At 39.6% G+C, this 20816-nt stretch overlaps 1 protein-coding gene across 22 annotated transcripts in view; it reads right to left on the reverse strand.

Moving 5' to 3' along the window:
• The window catches only part of CTPS2 (CTP synthase 2), a 229244-nt gene that overhangs the window by 45301 nt on the left and 163127 nt on the right, over nt 1-20816 (reverse strand). For 6 of the 22 annotated variants that reach the window (XM_078362212.1, XM_078362216.1, XM_008989013.5 and 3 more), the window contains 2 exons: nt 7722-7764; nt 2622-3502 (listed from right to left, as the gene is read on the reverse strand). The exons of 14 other annotated variants lie outside the window; for them this stretch is intronic. In XM_078362212.1, coding sequence (XP_078218338.1) covers nt 7734-7764 — 31 coding nt within the window. In that variant the 3' untranslated portion in view covers nt 2622-3502; nt 7722-7733. Of the gene's footprint in view, nt 1-2621; nt 3503-7721; nt 7765-20816 lie in introns of those variants that run through there. 2 more of the 22 variants (XM_078362211.1, XM_078362213.1) reach the window with 1 other exon arrangement.

Here is a 20816-nt window from a genome sequence, read left to right on the forward strand (position 1 = left end):
AAAGGACATTATTGAGCTATAAGAAATTATCTAAAGCTGCAAAACTTATGAGTAATAGTAAGTCCATAGAAAAACACAGAATATTATAACACCGTAACTGTGGTGTGTAAACTACTCATATCTTGAGTACAAAGACTAAAAGATGAGCGTATCAAAAATAATAACTACAACAACTTTTTTAGACACAGTCAATACAACAAGATATAAATACAAATGATAAAAACTTACAAAGCTATGAGATGAAAAAGTGTGGAGTTTTAGTTTTTTCTTTGATGGTTTGTTAATTTGCTTATTTATTTATGCAACAGTGTTAAGTTGACAACAGTTTAAAATAACACGTTATAAGATAGCATTGCAAGCCTCATGATAATCTCAAATAAAAAAACATAAAACAGATACACAAAAAATGAAAAACGAGAAATTAAATCATAACAACAGAAAAAAATCACCTTCACCAAAAGGAAGACAGGATGAAAGGAAAAAAAGAGAGAAGACCACAAAATAACTAGAAAACAGACAACAAAATGGCAGAGTAAGCCCTTACTTATCAATAATAACATTGAATGTAAAGGGACTAAACTCTCCAATCAAAAGACATGGAATGGTTGAATGGATTTTAAAAGTACAAGTCCCAATAATCTGTTGCCCACAAGAAACACACCTACCTATAAAGACACACATAGACTGAAAATAAAGAGATGGAAGAAGATATTCCATGCAAATAAAAACCAAAAACAAAAAACAAAAAAAAAAAAAGCAGGAGTAGCTATACTTATACCAGACAAAATAGATTCCAACTATTTTTTATCCTTAAACTATAAAAAGAGACAAAGAAGGTCACTATATAATGACATAGGGGCCATTGCAGCAAGAGGATATAACAATTATAATATATACATGCACCCAACACTAGAATACCCAGACATATAAGGTAAATTTTATTAGAGCTAAAGAGAGGCACAGTCCGATACAATAATAGCGGGAGACGTCAACACCCCACTTTCAGCATTGAACACATCATGAAGACAGAGAAGCAACAAAGAAACATTAGATTTAATCTGCACTATACACCAAATGGGATCTAACAGCTATTTACAGAACATTTCCTCCAAGATCTGCAGAATACACATTCTTCTCATCAGCACATGGATCATTCTCAAGGGCTGACCACATGTTAGGCCACAAAACAAGCCTGAAAATTTTCCCAAAAAAAATTGAAATTATACAAGGTATTTTCTCCAACCACAGTGGAATAAAACTAGAAATCAATAACAAGAGTAATTAACACATAGAAATTAAACAATGTGCTCCAGAATGACCACTGGGTTGATGAAAAAATTAAGAAGGAATAACCCAGGAATAGAAAGCCAAATACCACATGGTCTCACTTATAAGTGGGTATTAAGCACTGGGTATCTATGGACCTAAGGATAGAAACAATAGACACTGGGGACTCCAAAAGGAGGGAGGAAGGAGAGCAACGACTGAAAAACTACCTGTTGGGTACTAACTATGTTCACTATATGGGTGAAAGGTTCAATAAAAGCTCAAACCTCAGTATCATGCAATATATCCATGTGAAACTCCTGCATATGTACTCCCTGAATCTAAAATGTGTGTGTGTGTGTGTGTGTGTGTGTACACGTTTAGCTTTATTGTAACAAAGCAACTTTATCCACATTTAAAACTGAGCATCATCTTTCCTTTCCAGTGAAACAAAAAGAAAATTTAAAAATAAACAGGAACAAAATTACAATAGAGAATGTCAGTTCCAAGTAAGATCCTACAAGTTCTGCTGATTCTCCCATTGAGTGGCAGGGCTCAAGTCATCATTAGGAGAGAATTTATTTTAAAAGTGTCATCTTAAGCTGGAAGGATGTCTGTCAAATGTCACAATTAAACATGCCAAAGGAGAAGCCATGTTGTCGAAATGCCCACTTAACCCACTCAAACATCTCAAATTCACCCTTTGCTGACCTTCTTTAACCCCATTTTTTTAAAGTTTTTTTTTCTTTTTTTAAACAAGAGAAAGTAGACAGATACACGTTGGTAAATGCTAATGGTCCATATTCACAGAGACACAGTGTACTCTCTGAGCCCAATATACAGAGAAAGGAGGAAAAAAGCTAGAATTCTACGCACTACTACACAGGGGTCTAGCACACTCCAGCTGCCAGCAGAACGAAGGGAGCAGGTTTTTCTTTTTTCCCACAGAGCTCAGTGGTGTTGATTCCATACAGTTTTTGTTCAGACAGGAATGGATAAAAATGAATTTCGAACAGAAAGAGTACAGACTCTTTTTCCCATTGTATTCTGCTCAAGGTATTTCCCCCAAAATAAGCTGAGAACAATGGTATAGAGAAAGGAGACCTCAAGAACAGGGCGACTGAGCACAAGAGGAAAAAAACAAAAGACTGCAACTTGCTCCCAGGGACTGAAGGAAATTTTTAAAAAGGAAGGTTGGAATCCGTCAGTGTTCTATTAGTCATCGTCTCCTTCATCCTCCTCTCCTTCCTCCCCTTCATCATCATCTTCATCTTCTTCACCTTCATCCTCATCCTCTTCTTCATCAACATCTTCTAATCCTTCCTCCTCTTCATCATGATCATTATCCTCTTCTCTTTCTTCTTCTTCTTCTTCTTCTTCTTCTTCTTCTTCTTCTTCTTCTTCCTCTTCCTCTTCTTCTTCTTCCTCTTCTTCTTCATCATCCATATCGGGAACCAAGTAGTACTGTAATGGGTTTTGCCAAATATCATCTTTGATGACCTCTCCTAAGTCATCAGCACCTGTATCAGAATGGTCCTTAAACCAGGTAAAGAAGCTCTCTGGTTCCTCATGCTTCCTCTTCCTGCTGGCTTTATTCTGCTTTTGACTTGAACATTTTGTCAGATCCCTTCCAGATTTCCATTTGATTTTGGTGGATGTTGAAGTTGGATCACCACTCTCATTCAGATGAAATTCTCTGGAGATAACCTTATTTTCAAAGTAAGGATTTTCATCAAAATGAAAATCTATTTTGTAACCTGATTTAATAATATCTTCAAATTCTGTAACTTCAACACCGACCAAATAATGCAGTGCCTCTTCATCCTCCTCCCCAAGCAGTGTAGATATTTGTGGATGGTTGACAAATGTTGTTACCCAAAAATTGGGGATTTTGGCAATCAATTCTGACCTCTTCTGAAAAAACGGTTGGCGGAGTCTATTATATTTCTGTTCTACCTTCAAAATCTCCTCACTGGCTTGTTCATTAAGTCTGTCTATTTCATTTTGTACTTCATCAATGTTTTCAATTATTTCTTGCTGTTCTTGTTCTCCCTTCTTCACCAAGCCTGTAGAAGTTGATGTCTCCTTTGGTCCCCGAGCAGGAGGTGGTCTTGGTTTCTTCTTTTGAGGTGGGAGTGGAGACCGACGGCGGCGTTTGCGGACTATGCTGATGGGGAAGTCAGAAAACAAGACCACGAGTCTCCTTGGTCGTCCGGAAGGAGGCAGAATACTGAATCTAAAATTTAAAAAAAAATAAATTAAAAAAGAAGAAAGGGAGACTGGAGAAGGCAAAGAGATAAGTTAGGATAGCTGGCGTTAGGCAAGACAAGTGATAATGAAAATGTAAATCAAAACAGCAGCAATGAGCAGAGAAGAAGAAATCTATGCCCAAGGCTTGGTGGAAATTTAATTCACAAAATTTATGGGCTGATTAAATTGGGGGTAGTATTGAGAGAGCAATATTATAATGCTTTTTCTATGTCCCATTGAGATGGCCATGAAGATGGCAATATCATCATCAAAGAAAAATGGAATACAGAAAAAGCATCATGTGAAGGGGTTAATGGTGAGTTAAATGTGTTTTGCTGTGTTTATGTGTGTCTTGATTTTAGGCGCATTGAGGCTGGGCACAGTGGCGCATGCTTGTAATCCCAACACTTTGGGAGCCCGAGGTGGGAGGACTGGTTGAGCCCAGGAGTTCAAGACCAGTCCAGGCAACATAAACATAGCGAGACTTCATCTCTACTCTTAAAAAATAAAAATAAAAGCCTGTTGACTCTGCTACACTAGCTGACATCCACACGGAGATATCCAAAAATGCTACTGGAAAATCATATCTGGCACACTTAGGGAACAGATGATTAAGAATAGAGATTGAGATTCAACCATTAACAGAGGGTGAAATGATCCACACTTTGAGTAGCAAGGCTCTAAAGCACCTTCCAGACTTTCAATTCTATAATTGTCCAAAAATAAGGGAAGGTTATTGACAACATAATAAAGACTCTGGGGGTCCAGTGGAAAGGGATTTGAAAGACAGAAGATTGAGATTGGTAGAATGAAAGCATAAAAGAATATCCTTTGTCACTGAGATCATTAGAGCTGGAGAAATTCTTCCTATATATATCAACAAAGTTTTATTTTAAAAATTTGTTTGTATGTGAAAATGGGAATGGTGAAAATAAGAAAAGAAATGCTTTAGGATACTTAGTCCCACTAACAAGGTAATGGTATACACAAGTGATTTAACAATAATGTAATCAAAAAGCCAGAACTCTGAGAGTAAATAAATATTCAAGAGCTTCCTATGACACCTTATATCATGAATACTTTCCTATAGAAGTTTGTTTATTTGCATGAAAATAGGCATTTGTATATGTAATAGGATACATCTAGACAGCCAATTTATTCCCTTAAATACAATAACAACCTAAGCTGCTTTAAGCCAATATTTGAAAACACATCAATGATTCAAAGTTAATATAGAGGACTTTAAGAAAAGAATTAAAAGCCTCAGGAAAAATCATACTGCCAAAAGTAGAACAATGAGCTGAAGTTTCAAATTTTGTTCTTGTATTAGTTAAGGCAGTTAGGCAGAAACGTTGCTCAGAGTAAATTTATTTCAGTGCTGCTAATAGCCAAATGTTTTTCTTTTTCGGTCTCTGCACATTGCAAAATCCCAGGTCCTGCAGGTGCCTTCCTTTAGGTCAAATAACCCTATGAGTCCATCCTCTCTTGCACATGAATCTTTATTTCTCTGCTTGCTCTGCAGTCAAAAGTGGTCACGTCCGTCTTGGCAGTCTGGTTCATCAGATCATTTCTGCTTCAACAGCTGACAGTCCCTCAGTGCACTGGGACAGATTCAGGGAGCTACATAATTATTCCCTAAACTAAAAAATATCATTTATTGGACATTTTTAATAAGAAACAAGTGTGGATCTCAGCTAGCAAATTTAACTGTGCATGAAAAGCCACACTTTTAAATTGTTTTTAAGTCAACCTAAATTGGACTCTGAGCCCTAGTTTCTGCCTGCTGGCAGGAATCCAAATTTTAATCATTTGTGCCCACTTCCCCTCCCTTCCCCCTGGGTTGTAAAAGGTCCCAACACTAAACCACTTATTAGTCATTAGTTCACATTGCTTACAGCTGAGAAGTCCAGTAACCCTTGAGTTACAACTGAAACCACCTTTGCAAAAGTTATAACAGTGAGAAAATTATTACAGTGAGAGAGATCTAACAAACTCCATCTTGCTTTTAACCTCCAAATTTCCCTTGGTCATTCCTCAGCATGGGCCAAGCTAACTTTGGGAGAAATTTATTTCATAGTTTAAATGGTAATAGCCCTTCCCAAAACTAAACCATCTTTGTAAAACTAATAAAAGGCCATCAGGTTAGGAGGATGAGAGGAGCCTTAATTCTGCTAAGATATAACAGTAGTTAAATAATTACTAGCCATTATTACAGAGGTCACAAGATCTTCAGTTTCCCTGATTACTAGAGACTAAGTATATTAGTCCATTTTCACATTGCTATAAAGAATTTCCCTGAGACTGGATAATTTATAAAGGAAAGAAGTTTAATTGACTCATAGTTTTACATGGCTGGGGTGGGCCTCAGGAAATTTACTATCATGGCAGAAGGGGAAGCAGGCACCTTCTTCACAAGGCAGCAGGAGACAGAGGAAGAAGTGAAGTGGGGAAAGTCCCTTATAAAACCATCAGATCTCATGAGAACTCACTATCATAAGAACAGCATGGAGGAAAATACCCTCATGATCCAATCACCTTCCTTCCTTGACACATGAGGATTACTTGTCCCTCCCTCAACATGTGGGGATTACAATTCAGGATGAGATTTGAGTGGGGACACAGAGTCAAACTATATCATTCCAACCCTGGCCCCTCCAAAATCTTGTATCTTTTCACATTTCAAAACCAATCATGCCTTCCCACAGTTCCCTAAGTACTTAACTCATTCCACCATTAACCCAAAAGTCAAAGTCCAAAGTCTCATCAAAGACAAGGCAAGTCCCTTCTGCCTATAAGACTGTAAAATCAAAAACAAGTTAGTTACTTCCACGACACAAGGTGGGTACAGGCATTGGATAAATGCTCTCATTCCAAAAGGGAGAGATTGGCCAGAAAAGGGGGCTGCAGACCCCATGCAGGTCTGAAATCTAACAGGGCAGTCACTAAATCTTAAAGCTCCAAAATGATCTCCTATGACTCCATGTAAAACATCCAGAGCTCACTGATGCAAGTGGTGGGCTCCCATAACCTTGGGCAGCTCCTTTTCAGGCTGGCGTTGAATGCCTGTGGCTTTTCCAGGCACATGGTGCAAGCTGTTGGTGGATCTACCATCCTGGGTCTGGAATTTTGACAGCTCCACTAAGCAGTACCCCAGTGGGGGTTCTGTGTGGGAGTTCCAACCCCACATTTCTCCTCTGCACTGCCCTAGCAGAGGTTCTCCATGAGGGCTCTTCCCCTACAGCTGACTTCTGCCTGGACATCCAGGAGTTTTCATACATCCTCTGAAATCTAGGTGGAAGTTCCCAAAGCTCAATTCTTGTCTTCTCTGCACCCACAGGTCCAATACCACATGGAAGCCATCAAGACTTGAGGCTTACACCCTCTGAAGCAACAGCCTGAGCTGACTATGGCTCCTTTTATCCATAGATGGAGCTAGAGCAGCTAGGACAAGGGACACCAAGTCCTTAGGCTGCATAGAGCAGGGAGTCTTGGGCCCGGTCCACAAAACCATTTTTTCCTACCAGGCCTCTGTGCCTGTGATGAGAAGGGCTGTTGTGAAGGTTTCTGACATGCCCTGGAGATATTTTTCCCATTGTCTTGGCTATTAACTTTCAGTTCCTTGTTGCTTATGCAAATTTCTGCAGCCAGCTTGAATTCCTTCTCAGAAAATTGGAGTTTTTTTCCTACCTCATGGTCAGGTTGTATATTTTCTAAATTTTAGGCTCTGCTTCCTCTTGAATGCTTTGCCAATTAGAAATTTCTTCTGCCAGATACTCTAATTTATCTCTCTCAATTTCAAAGTTCCACAGATCTCTAGAGCAGGGGAAAAATGCCACCAGTCTCTTCATTAAAGCATAGCAAAAGTGACCTTTGCTCCAGTTCCCAAGAAGTTCCTCATCTCCATCTGAGACCACCTCAGCCTGGACTTCGTTGTTCACATCACTATCAGCATTTTGGTCAAAACCATTCGACAAGTCTCTAGGAAGTTCCAAACTTTCGCACATCTTCCTGTCTTCTAAGCCCTCTAAACTGTTTCAACCTATGCCTGTTACCCAATTCCAAAGTCGATTCCACAGTTTTGAGTATCTTTATAGCAGTATCCAACTCCTGGTACCAATTAACTGTATTAGTCCATTTTCACACTGCTATAAAGAACTTCCCTGAGACTGGGGAATTTATAAACAAAAGAGGTTTAATTGACTCACCTCCTTAACTGCTCAATCCAATGGGCTCTTTCCACTCCTCTGGCTAGGATGAACACATAAGAAAGAGAAATATCAGAGGAAGCTCTCTTTATTCTAGCAGAGATGGCAGAGAACAGAGCTGGTTTGTAAGAGGAGAAGGGAAAAGGATGTGTCCCTGTGAATACAGGAAAGGCAGTGAGGGAGTGGGCCAACTTAGGTAAGTTTGAGGTCATGAGGTCAGCAAATTGTGGCGGTTGAAACCTCAGGGCCTCATCTTTCTATAATATAAGACAAGATTATCTGCCAAGTTATGGAGTGGACAGTGGGTTTGAGGCATGAGGCAAAGATTTTAGTCTTATTTAGTTTATTTGTTCTTACACATAAATATACAGTGACCTCACTTAAATTCACTCATTAATTCTAATAATTTAAAAATTATTTTAGATTTGGTAGATACACAGTCATGGAACCTACAAGTAATGAAAGTGGAGACGCAATCCTTCTGCCTCAGCCTCCCAAAGTGCTGGGATTATGGTGTGAACCACCATGCCTGGCCCACATATAGCTGATTTTTATTGTATAAAATTAAGGTGTACAACATCATTTTGTACATGAAGCAAAGATTTTAAGGTGTACATCATGTTGTATACCTTAATTTTATATAATAAAAAATAACTACATGTGGGCCAGGCTGATGTGGGTGTATCACTTGAGCTTAGGAGTTCGAGACTAGCCTGGGCAACATCATTAATCCTCCTTCCTCAGCCTCCCAAAGTGCTGGGATTACAGTTGTGAACCACTGTGCTCAGCCCCATGGTCTTGTTCTAACCCATAGGTTACATCTCAGACTTTTGCGTATTGTGATTCCACACTTTCACTTAGAAAAATATCCAGGTTCCTAGACCCTTGTTGCCATCATGAGGAATGTAGACAATCTAGGCAAGGATTACAGGAACTGAAATAAGACTGAGTATAAAGGACAGAGTGAAGGAACCAGCCAGGCCTATACAAAGGCCCAGGAGTTCAAGGTCGAGGTATATGTAGAGCTCTTGAGCTACATGAGTAATCTAGTGGTGGGTGCCAGAGGAGTAGAAAGAGCCCATTGTACTGAGCGGTTAAGGAGGTAATCAGTCAGTTTGATGAAAGCCTTTTCAAAGGAGTGATAGGAAAAGAAATCTGATTGAAATGGGCTTAAGTGTTTTTAGGACGAAATGGATACAGCCAGTTTAGTCTGTTCTTTTGAAAATATGATAGCTAGAGGTGATTTTGGGGTCTGCCAAGGCTTGTTATAGTTTTGTTTGTTTTTTGTTTTTTGGTTTTTTTTGAGTTAGCAGCTTGAGTGTCTTTAAAGGCTATAGGGAAGGAGCCAGGTTGAACACATAAGAAAGAGAAATATCAGAAGAAGCTCTCTTTATACTAGCAGAGATGGGAGAGATGGTTTTTAAGAGGAGAAGGGAAAAGGATGTGCCCCTGTGAATACAGGAAAGGCAGTGAGGGTGGGGGCCAACTTAGGTAAGTTTGAGGTCATGAGGTCAGGAAGTTGTAGGAGTTCAAACCTCAGGGCCTCACCTTTCTATAGTATAAGACGAGATTACCTGCCAAGTTATAAAGTGGACAGTGGGTTTGAGGCATGAGGCAAAGATTTTAGTCTCACTTAGTTTATTTGCTCTTGCACATACAGTGACCTCACTTAAATTCACTCATTAATTCTAATAGTTTGAGAATTATTTTAGATTTGGTAGGTACACAATCATGGAACCTATAAGTAATGACAGTTTTATTTCTTTCTTTATAAACGTTGTACCTCATTTCTTTTCCTTGCCTTGTGGCATTGGTTGCAGCTAGTTTTATATTAATAATTTGGCAGGGGAGTGCCATGCCACACGGAGACTACAAATTCTGGTTCCATACCTTGTATGAAGCAAGTTTGGGGTCTCAGTTTCTCATAGGAAACTTATTTTTCTTCATCCCATACCACATCTGGGACAAGATCACTTATTTCCTAGCCCTTTGGCAGAGTTTTCTAGTTACCCTCACTAGAAAACTTTGCTTCCTAGATGGCAGCTTTGGTCTGGGATCCTAATTCTAGCTCCCCACCTCCCACACAGCCAAGGCCACTTCTCTTGAGTGGTTGGGCCTAGCCTACTATGGTCCTCCTGGGGTGCCAGCCTGGGGTTGCCTTCATTCCTTGCAGTGGCAAAAAGGACTTAGTAACCTAGATATTTTTCTAGGTTGTGGGTGTTCAATGGTAACCTCTATATCTGATGCTTGCACCCAGTCTTTAGGGCCACCCAAACATCAGCTTGAGAGCTGAGTTCTTCTCTTCTTACTGGCACCTGGTGACGTCCCTTTCTTATTTCCAGTTCAGCTCTGAAATTATGCCATTTTAACCAACATTGTATTGAAGTGGAGTGGGCATTGGGGTCACATTGGCTCAGTCTGCCTTGCTGCTGATTCCTTTATGGTGCAAATCTACAGATCTAGATGGTTTTCTTCAAGAGCCCTCAATGACCCAGGTGGAAAGACAGAGAGAGCAAAGGTTGCATTTATCTCAGTCTGGGCTTTGTAGGGTGGACAAGATAGAAAGACGGGGATGGGATGGCATTGAGGATAGTGGCAGGAGGATGGTGAAGTGATGTACTATGAAATCTCCACTGGAGAGGGAAGGAATTGAGTCCAGGAAGGGGTTAAAAACCTGAGAGAGAGGGAGGGGTAAAGGAATTGTGCAAATAAGTTAGGATAGCAGATGTTCTAGGAATAAAAGAGTGTGGGAACAGACAAGCCAGGAGATAGTGCTCAGAGGGGGTGGATATTGGAGCATAAGCCTTAAAAAGAAGATCATTTCCAAAGGGTGTCCAGATCATGGAAATTGATTATCAAAGTGTAAAGCGAGCAAAGCCTGCTGGAATTGGATCCTGGCTGGTGATGCTTCAGATTTCCCCTGCCTTCTTTCTTATCTTCCAGACTCATGGGTCAACCATTTCCAGTCTTTACAGTCATCGATGAAAATGTGATCTTAGCCAGAAGTTACCAAAGGATGATCCAGGAGCCCCTGAATCAGTGCTGCCTAGAAGCTAGGGACATGAACTTGGGAGTCAGACTGCCTGAAATTGCATTCCTCCCTGATGTGTTTCCCTTGGACAAGTTCTCTAACACCTCTGAACCTCAGTTTCCTCTTTTCTAAAATGGGGATACCAGTGCCGTCTACCAGATACGGTCATTTTGAGGAGTAAATGAGATGATACCTGTAAAGTGGTTGTGTCTGAACCTGGCACATAGGAAACACTAAGAAAACCTCAACTGCTACACTTGGAGGTGAGGAAAGTGGTACTGCAGAAACACCACCATTTCTTTGGTTTTTACAGAAAAAAGGGTGATTCCAAATACTTAATTATTTCATTTAAATAAAAGACTTCCTGAATTCAGGAGGTAGAAGAAATACAAAAGAAACAAACAGAAAATAAATAAATAATAAATAAATAAAAGACTATTTGTTTACTTGCAATTTTAACGAAGTTACTAAAATCTGGTGTTCACACTCTAGAATTTGTCCTTTACCTGAGATTCGTGGGGACTCGAAGCCTCCTATATGGGCCTTGTCCCCATCCCCAGGAACACAGCAAATCCCTTCTGCACATTTGCACATGCTGATAACATTCCCCCAGTTTTGAGGAAAGATGCTTTGTTTTGCTGCATTATCAGAGTATCTTGAGGTTGGTGAGATTTTTCTCTTGCTTTTGTTCTTGCTTTTGAGTTATAAATTACTATTTGGCTTCATCGACATCAATTTAAGTTGGGAAGGGTTGTCTGGCTAACTCTGTAGTGGGCAGTGAAACATTTTACAGCCACAGTATTGGGAGGCCATAATGTTCCAATAAATGGATATTTAAATGCATAATTCCTTACCACCATCCTGGTGTCTCTGCAGATACCGAAAGGAAATTGTCATTTGGAAAGGCTGGCTTGTTTGAGACATGCTAATCTCCCTCCATAATCACTGAAGAGCATATATGCAGTGATTTTCTACATCACATATTTTGCAGACTTTTAACTTGGGAATCCTGTGCTAATTAAATCGGAAAAGCCCAGGCGGGTCAAGAAAGCAAGGGCATTAGGTACCTCAGTGACAAGGTCACCTTGACTCTTCCTGAAACACAAAGACCACAAACAACCACAGTCACCTGGTGGCTGAGCTGGGCTTAGAAGTCAAGTGCTGTGAGAACGATCCAAAATGGCCGATTGCTAACATCCCGGGATTGCAGCTCTCAGGGAAGGCGCGGAGAACTAGAGGACGCCACACTTTCAGACAAATTCTGGTCGCTCACGGAGCAGAAGATCCCCCAGTGGAGGAAACACACGGGTGGCCAGCGCGACTCTCGTGGCCGGCGCAGCGGTTCCTCCAGCACCTCGGCGCGGCAGCTCTCGGAGCAGAGTAAACAGGTTCGGAGGACCCACATGGGTCCCCAGCAGGACACCAGAGCCCGGCACAGCGGCTGTGACGGCACCTCGGCACGGCAGTGCTCAGCGCAGAGTAAACGGGACCGGTTCCCCTTCTGACCAAGGTTTGGAGCCCCGGGAAGGCAGAGTCGCCTAACTACGGACACAAGAAGGAAGCCAGACAGGAGAATCCTGGGCAGAAAAGCACCATCAGTTTTAGCGCCGCTGCTCTGGCCCTGGGAACTAACAACCTGGACATCCACTCAAGAGACCTAATCTGAAAGTTGGTAATTTCAAAGACGACAGGAGGATAAATTTACAATGACGGGAAGAAACCAGCGTAAAAAAGCTGAGAATACTCAAAGTCAGAACGCCTCTCCCTCTAAATATGATCACAGTTCCACATCAACAATGGAACAAGGCTTGATGGAGAACGAGCGCCTCCTGATGACAGAATCACTCTTCAAGGAATGGATAATAACAAACTTCGGTGAGTTAAAAGAACATGTTGTAGCCCAATGTAAAGAAACTAGGAACTTTGAAAAAAAGTTTGATGAAATCCTATATAGAACAGACAACTTAGAGAGGAGTATGAGTGAAATAATGGAACTGAAGAATACAATATGGGAACTCCGAGAAGTATGCACAGGTTTAAACACTCGAATTGTTCAAGCAGAAGAAGGGATATCAGAGGTCAAAGTCCAACTTAATGAAATAAAACGCGAAGAAAAGATTAGAGAAAAAAGGATAAAAAGGAATGAGCAAAGTCTCCAAGAAATGTGGGACGACGTGAAAAGACCAAATTTACGTTTGATAGGTGTACCTGAATGCGACGGAGAGAATGAATCCAAGCTGGAAAATACCCTTCAGGAAATTATTCAGGAAAATTTTCCTGAACTAGCAAAGCAGGTCAACATTCAACCCCAGGTAATACAGAGAACACCACAAAGATATTCCTCAAGAAGACCAACCCCAAGGCACATAATCGTTAGATTCACCAGGGTTGAAACGAAGGAGAAAATACTAAGGGCAGCCAGAGAGAAAGGTCAGGTTACCCACAAAGGCAAGCCTATCAGACTTACAGCAGATCTCTCAGCAGAAACTCTACAAGCCAGAAGAGAGTGGGGGCCAATATTCAACATCCTCAAAGAACAGAACCTTCAGCCCAGAATTTCATATCCAGCCAGACTAAGCTTCACAACTGAAGGAAAAATAAAATCTTTTATGAACAAGCAAGAACTCAGAGATTTTATTACCACCAGGCCTGCTTTACAAGAGCTTCTGAAAGAAGCATTACACACAGAAAGAAACAACCAGTATTAGCCTTTCTAAAAATACACCAAAAAGTAAAGAGCACCAACATAAAGAAGAATTTACACCAACGACTGGATAAAACAGCCAGTCAACATCAAATGGCAGTAACCCTAAATATAAATTGACTAAATCCCCCAATCAAAAGACACAGCCAAAACCCAATGGCATGTTACATCCAAACCTGTTTCACATGCAAGGATACACAAAGACTCAAAACAAAGGGATGGAGAAGGATTTACCAACCAAATGGAGAGCAGAAATAAATAATAAATAAATAAAAAGCAGGAGTTGCAATTCTCGTATCGGATAAAATAGATTTTAAAGCAACAAAGATATAGTGGTAAAAGGATCAATGCAACAACAAGAGCTAACGATCCTAACACCCAGATACTAGACTTAGATTCAATGAGACAGAAAATTAATAAGGATATCAAGGACTCAAACTCAGATCCGGAACAAGTAAACTTAATAAATATTTATAGAGCTCTCCACTTTAAATACACAAAATATACATTCTTGTCAATACCACATCACACCTACCCATAAGTTTAAATGAAACATTGATTGGCCATTATTAATACCCAATTTTTTTCAAAATAAAGCAATATTTCCATTTACTCTCCCTTTTTCTCTTCCTCTTTCTTCCTCTCCTTTACTTATTTTTTTTTTCTTTCCTTCTCTCAAAAAAAAAAGAAATCAACTTGTAAGCCTCTAGATCCAGGTCAGCAATGTCTCTCTCATTGCTTGATTTCCTTTCTTCCCTTCCCTCCCTCCCTCCCTCCCCGCTTCCTCCCTTCCTTCCTTCCTTCATCCCTTCCTTCCTCCCTACCGTCCTTCTTCTCTCCCTTCCTGCCTTCCTCCCCCACCCCCCCAAAAAAAAAGAAGTCAAGTGCTGTGCAACCTGGATGGAATTGGAGGCAATTATTCTAAGTGAAGTAACTCAGAAATGGAAAACCAAACACCATATGTTCTCACTCATATGTGATAGCAAAGCTATGAGGACGCAAAGGCATAAGAATGACACATTGGACTCTGGGGACTCGGGGGGAAAGGGTGCGGGGTGGCAAGATATAAAATACTGCACATTGGGTACAGTGTACACTGCTCGGGTGATAGGTGCACCAAAATCTCAGAAATCACCACTAAAGAACTTAATCATGCAATCAAACAGCACCTGTTCCCCCAAAAACCTATTGAAATTAAAAAGTAAAAAAATTAAAAGAAAAAAAGAGATGGCAGGAGACACTGCACAGTAGCAAAATATTTGCTTTCTGCGTTTACTGCAAGCTGAAACTACTAACCGAATAGCTTTGAAATCCATTTACTGCTTGGAGTTCTCTCCCAAGGACAGCCTTCCCCATTTCAAAAACTTGAACAAAAATTCCATAATAACATCGAATATCCATTTGGTGTTCATATTTCTCTGAATACTCAAACTTATTTTCAACAATTGGCTTATTTTGATAGGAACCAAAATCCACAATTTGGCTGACTGTGATATCTCTAAACTGCCTTTAATATATTGCTTCCTTTTCCTCTTTCTTTTTCTTCTTCCATTTATTAAGGATACAGAGCTGTTCATTCTACAGAAATCCCTCATTCTATATTTTGCTGATTAAATTGCCATGGTGCTGTTTAACATGCCCCTCTGTCCTGTATTTACTGTAAACCTTTGATAGAATTTGGAAGCTTGAAAAAAAAAACGAAAGAAGTCAAGTGCTGTGGAGCTCAGTCTAGTGCTCCTGCATGTCCCACTTGCTAGCATGAACTTGGAGCTGAGTTGATCTGCAATGTCTCATCAACATAAATAATGGCTTGGTGAGTAAAAATCTCAAGGGCAGACAATTTTGTATTAAAGAGTAAGACCTGGAGAATTCAAATCCAAGTCTATTCTACTATATAAATTAGCCAATTTCGTAATAGACAATAGGAAGCACTACTTTTCATTGCCTGTCTGAAATTAGGAAGTCTTTTGCAGCAGTACATTTTGTTTGGAGCAAAATATATTTTACTGTGCACTCCCAGAATCATGATTTCATTTCAAAAGTGTTAGTTCTGAAAACATAAGCAGCTGAAAGAAATTTATCCCTTTACATAAATTAATTTTGCAGGCAATTTTTTATGGACACCTCCCTTAAAAGCTAACACTAAATGAGATGCATTGATGCTTGCAACTACAATTTATCTGGGTTAATTAATTTATCTGGGCATTTTTGCTCTCTGAGGGGGAATTTTAACCTTCTGTCAAAGCAAAGGGACTTGGGAGTGAGCAAGTATGTCGAACTGTCCACAAAGGAAAGAACCAGAGAAATCACTTCAAACTAATTCAAGGCAAGGGGGAAGTTGCCATCTGTAGGAAATCTTTTGGGGCTCTATCTCCAGATTAACCCTGTGTATTGCCTCCTGACCTATAACCCCCTTGCCCTCCTACTTAGCAATGCCTTTGCTCGTTGTTCTAGTTGATATATCTCCCTATAGAAATCAGGAGTTCCACCAAACAACCAACTTTACTAGAAAGTTCTCAAAACCAGGTTGTTCAATGTAGAAATGCTTCCATGCCAATTGGTTAGTAGCTGCTTCTCCAACCCCTTTGAGTGCTCCTTACCACATTACCGTGACCATCCCAGTCCTGAAGAGCCCCAAATGGGTGCTGCCCAGGCATTTGGTGTCCATTGGCCTTCAAGCTAGCCCACCACAACCCCATGCACCAGCATCCATCTTCATGTATCCTCCTAGCCAGAGAAGGCTCAATCCCCTACTAGGGAGATGCCACTCCAGCAGGCAATGTTGGCATCTACTGAACAAATGCCCAAGTGTCAATCTGGTCTCCAAGGCTGTGGCCCATCATTGCAAGCTTGCACTTTCTAGCAGTTGCCCTTGCATGGACACCTTTGGAAACCACATCCTCCACAAAGTACCAGAAAGATTATTCTATATTTTGAATATCACCTCTGATTGAAAGCATGCTCACTATTTTATTTTTCCCAACATATTTCATTTTCATTGAATGTAACATTGTTCTGTCTATTTTCTTCAAGGAAACATGCATCCTTATTCCCTCACCCCCAACATGAAAAGTCCACATGAACCTTCTGAAATGACTCATTTCACAGAAAAATCTGAAATTGCTCCTAATCTCAGCAGTTCTTCCCCCTGCTTGCATTTCAATTAAGATGAATGTAGGAAAGTGCCCCCCATCTCCATCTGCCAAGGAGAAGGAAGAACATGCATCAGCAGTTTGCTTTTCTGAGTTCTCTTATTTTTCTCCCTCTAACCCTCATTGTCTACAATACTGTGAAGAAAAAGTTGACTTCAGTAAATATATTAGTAGAGGAAAGTGGAATGAAATAAATAATAAGCCATCAAATGTTTAAACAAGACCAAGCTAGTTTTATTAAAGACAGTTTGCCACACAGATTTAGGCAATTATATGTTTATACAATTGTTTCTCTTCTCGCTATAATTCTCCCTCTGGTTAGACATTATTGTCTGTCATAGACTATGGCTAAATATCATCTTTTCCCACCTTGCTTTTCCCTTAAGCTTCCTAATTCTTAGTGTTTGGCTTCATAAACCGCAAGATATTTCAGGAATATAGATGTTAAATTATGGCAGAAATACCATTATTTGGATTGATTTATTGCCTGTTGCTTAGTGCTTTCTATTTCCTGCTATTTCTCTACTTTCTTCTTTTTAAATTCTTTACTTCTTTTCTTTTAATTAAGGCTTGCTTTCTTTATTCCTATGGTTTGGAAGTTATAGATACTATTCCTTTAGTAATTTTTCCTGGAAATGTTAATATTTTAACATTTGTATCTTGCTTAACAAAGTTAAATTAAAATATCTATATTCTAGAGCAATATAATCCATAGGACTTTTTTTTTTGACACAGGGTGTCACTCTGTCACCAAGGTTGAAGTGCAGTGGTGCGATTGCGGCTCACTACAGCCTCCTCCTAGGCTCAAGCAATCTTCCCACCTCAGCTTCCAAAGGAGCTGGAACTACAGGTGCAAGCCACCATGCCCTGCTTTTTAAAAAATTTTTTAAGAGATGGGGGTGGATCTCACTGTGTTGCCCAGGCTGGTCTCAAACTCCTAGGCTTCAGCACTCCTCCTGCCTCAGCCTCCCAAAGTGCTGGGGTTACAGACGTGAGCCGCTGTGCCTGGGCCACAGAAGGTTTCTTTTCTGATCATCTCCACTCTTCTTTTACATTGCTTTGGATCAGTGCTTTAATTTTGCCTCACTTCTGTTTCCAAGAGTTAGTATTTTTATAGTTATTTCACATTGTCAGTATTTTCGATTTGCCCATCTGTTTACCAATTTTTAATCATCACTCTTTCTTGCATCTTACTTAATTCTGGATTCAACTTACTTCTTATTGAAGTACATACCTTTGTAGCTTTTTCAGTGAGAGTATGTGAATTGTAGATTCAATTTCTATTTCTCTGAAAACATTTCTCTTTGACTTTCATTCTTCTATGATAGTTTAGTTGCATATAAAATTCTGGATTGCCGGATGCGGTGGCTCAAGCCTGTAATCCCAGCACTTTGGGAGGCCAAGGTGGGCAGATCATGAGGTCAAGAGATCGAGACCATGGTGAAATCCCATTTCATAAATAAATAAATAAATAAATAAATAAATAAATAAAATTCTGGATTGATCATAACTTTATCTCAGGAGGACAAATATTCCACTATATTATGACTTCTTTTGTTGCAATTGAGACATCTGCTTTCAATCGAATTGTCTTTCTTTCCTAGGTAACCTATTTATTTGCTTTTTCCTCTCTGGTTCCTTTTAAACTTTTACTTGATTTGCATTTGACCACTATGTGTCCTCACATGGATTTTTATTTTTTTAGTTATTTTACCCAGAACCAACTCTGGAAAATTTGGGACCATTATCTCTTTGAATACCACATCTTCCCCATTTTCTCTCTCTCTCTCTCTCTCTCTCTCTCTCTCTCTCTCTCTCTCTCTCTCGCTCACTCATTTCTTCTTCTGGAACTTCTCCTGGGTATATACTTTAGAAGTTCTCATTTGCTTTTCCATTTCTTTGCTTTTCTTCCTTTTATATTTTTCACCTCTTTAACTCTCTGTGCTAGTTTCTGAGAAGTTTATTCAGATCTATATTTTAGTTTACTGATTCTCTCTTGAGTGATGTTTAATATGCTATTAAAGTCCATTAACATTTTCATTTCAACAAACATATATTTTAATTCTAGAAGTTATATATGTCTTTTGTAAGTCTGCCTAGATATATAGGAACTTGTGTTTTCAATTATTTCTTTATGTCTTAGATCACTTCTTTTATAATATTTATCCAATAATTCTATAATCTGAAATTTGTGGGGTTCTAATTTTGCTGCTTGTTGTGTGTGCTAACTCTTGTTCTTCATGGATTACCACTAGTTTTTTAAATTTCAGATTATCAGCTCCTGTTCAGAGTGATTGTTATCTGTGAGATTACATGTTGCTCAGGTTGAAGATGTGGTCCTCCAGAGAGTTTTCATCAGGAACCCCAAGATATTATCAGCTTGGACCACATTTCTTGCCTATTTCTTGAGTTGGGGATTCCCTTTTCATACAGGTAATGTAAATTCAAGATCCAAATTACAAGAAGGCATGCCCATAGTTGCAAGTTCTCAAGAGAATTCATTTCCCCACAGAAGACAAAAACACGATGGACAAATTTCCTTATTATCTCCCATGACAGTCGATGATAAGAGATTATTTTCTCATCAAACTTTCCTTGAGCTCTTCTAGAGTTCCAGATTTATGATAGTGTCTCAGTTCTATCTCCCTACCTTGAGTCATTTCAAAGCCTCCTCTCCTGTCCCTACATGGCCTCTAAAACCCAATTCCTATGGTTCCTGGGACTGGTTACCCCTCTCCCCAACCTTCCCAAGAGGATTCAAAGCTTCAGTTTCCATTTATCAGTCTTGGGATTGAGGAATGGGTTGGTTTCTCTTTATTTTTGCCCTCTCTCTCCCCCAAAGATTTCCTTTACTTTCCTGTGAACTCAGCTGTATATCAAAATGAAGCTAGCTATAGATTATTCAGCACTGCCGTTTGTTTTGTATTGGGAGGATTGTTTGATCCTCTTGCTTGTCATGCTGTCATGAGTGGGTCTTTACAATTATACATCATAACTGGGTGTTAACTACAATATTTGTCTGAAGAAGAAAATAAAATTTACTCGTATTGCTTCTGGTGCAAACAATATTTCTCTGCCTTCAAAAGAGTTTTGCATCTAGAAGAATATCAAAATATAGGTACTGGGTTATGCATTCATCAATTATACGTGAGAGTAGCAACCTGGAAAAATGACTGACTCACCACATTAATCTGGTATAACTAGAACTTTGTTCTTCTGGGTTTTTTTAACTCAGTATGTACCATGTCGAAAACATACATAGTTTTCTGGCACCCAGATATTAGCATAACGACCTTTTAAAAATCATACAAACTTTATTGCTGAGCAGTTTTTATATAGTACAACTCCCTGTTACGTCACAGGTAAATGCTAAAGACTTGCTATCTCATTTAATCCTCACACAACCCTATGCTTAGACGTTGTTCCCATTACACAGTGAGGAAGGAGATCAGAAAATTTAACTAACATATCCAATCACTATGCTGCCTCAGGTTTGTTCTATTCTTAACTATCCTCCTGAGCAGGCTTGTGCCTTGCCCCTATTCAGACACCTGACGCCAATACCAAAAGGAACAGATACTCTGAACAAAGATTGAAATTGATCTTGGTTTGTGTACTGGAAGAAAGACTGTCTTTTTTCTCAAAATGAAGATTTCCTTGCAAATAAAATTTCTCATTCACTCAACAAATATTCATTGACTGCCTAGGTTGAAGATGTGGCCTGGAGGGCTTTGTGCAGACACTCCACTATTATTGTATGCCAGACTTCGGATTATCAAGTTAAAACTTCAATAGATATTACTCACTGGATCACTTAATGCTATACAAAGGAGGGCGAAAAGAAGGAAAAAATGTAATCTAGACTATTCTCCTTAGTATAGCAGGAAACTCAGCTGGAACCTAAATTTGGTTCACCACAGAAATCAGGAATATTTAGGAGCTCGGGAGGTAGATTAGGGGGTCCTTGATGATGTACAGAAATATCTCTATAAGGAGCCTCATCCTAAGGAAAGAGATTCATAAGGAACAATTTGGGCACTAGGACAATGGACAAAATAAGAGAAAGAGGCAGGTCTTCAGATTGTCTGGATTTATGATGTAGCTCCAGAAACAAGAGGCTAAAGTAAAGGAGCTAGCAAAACCCATGAGAGTTGAAATGCCAGGTGTCAATTGTGGTGGCAGTTCCTTTCATGTGCAACAGAATCCAC

This window comes from Callithrix jacchus, chromosome X (assembly GCF_049354715.1).
Source record: "Callithrix jacchus isolate 240 chromosome X, calJac240_pri, whole genome shotgun sequence".
NCBI lineage: Eukaryota > Metazoa > Chordata > Mammalia > Primates > Cebidae > Callithrix > Callithrix jacchus.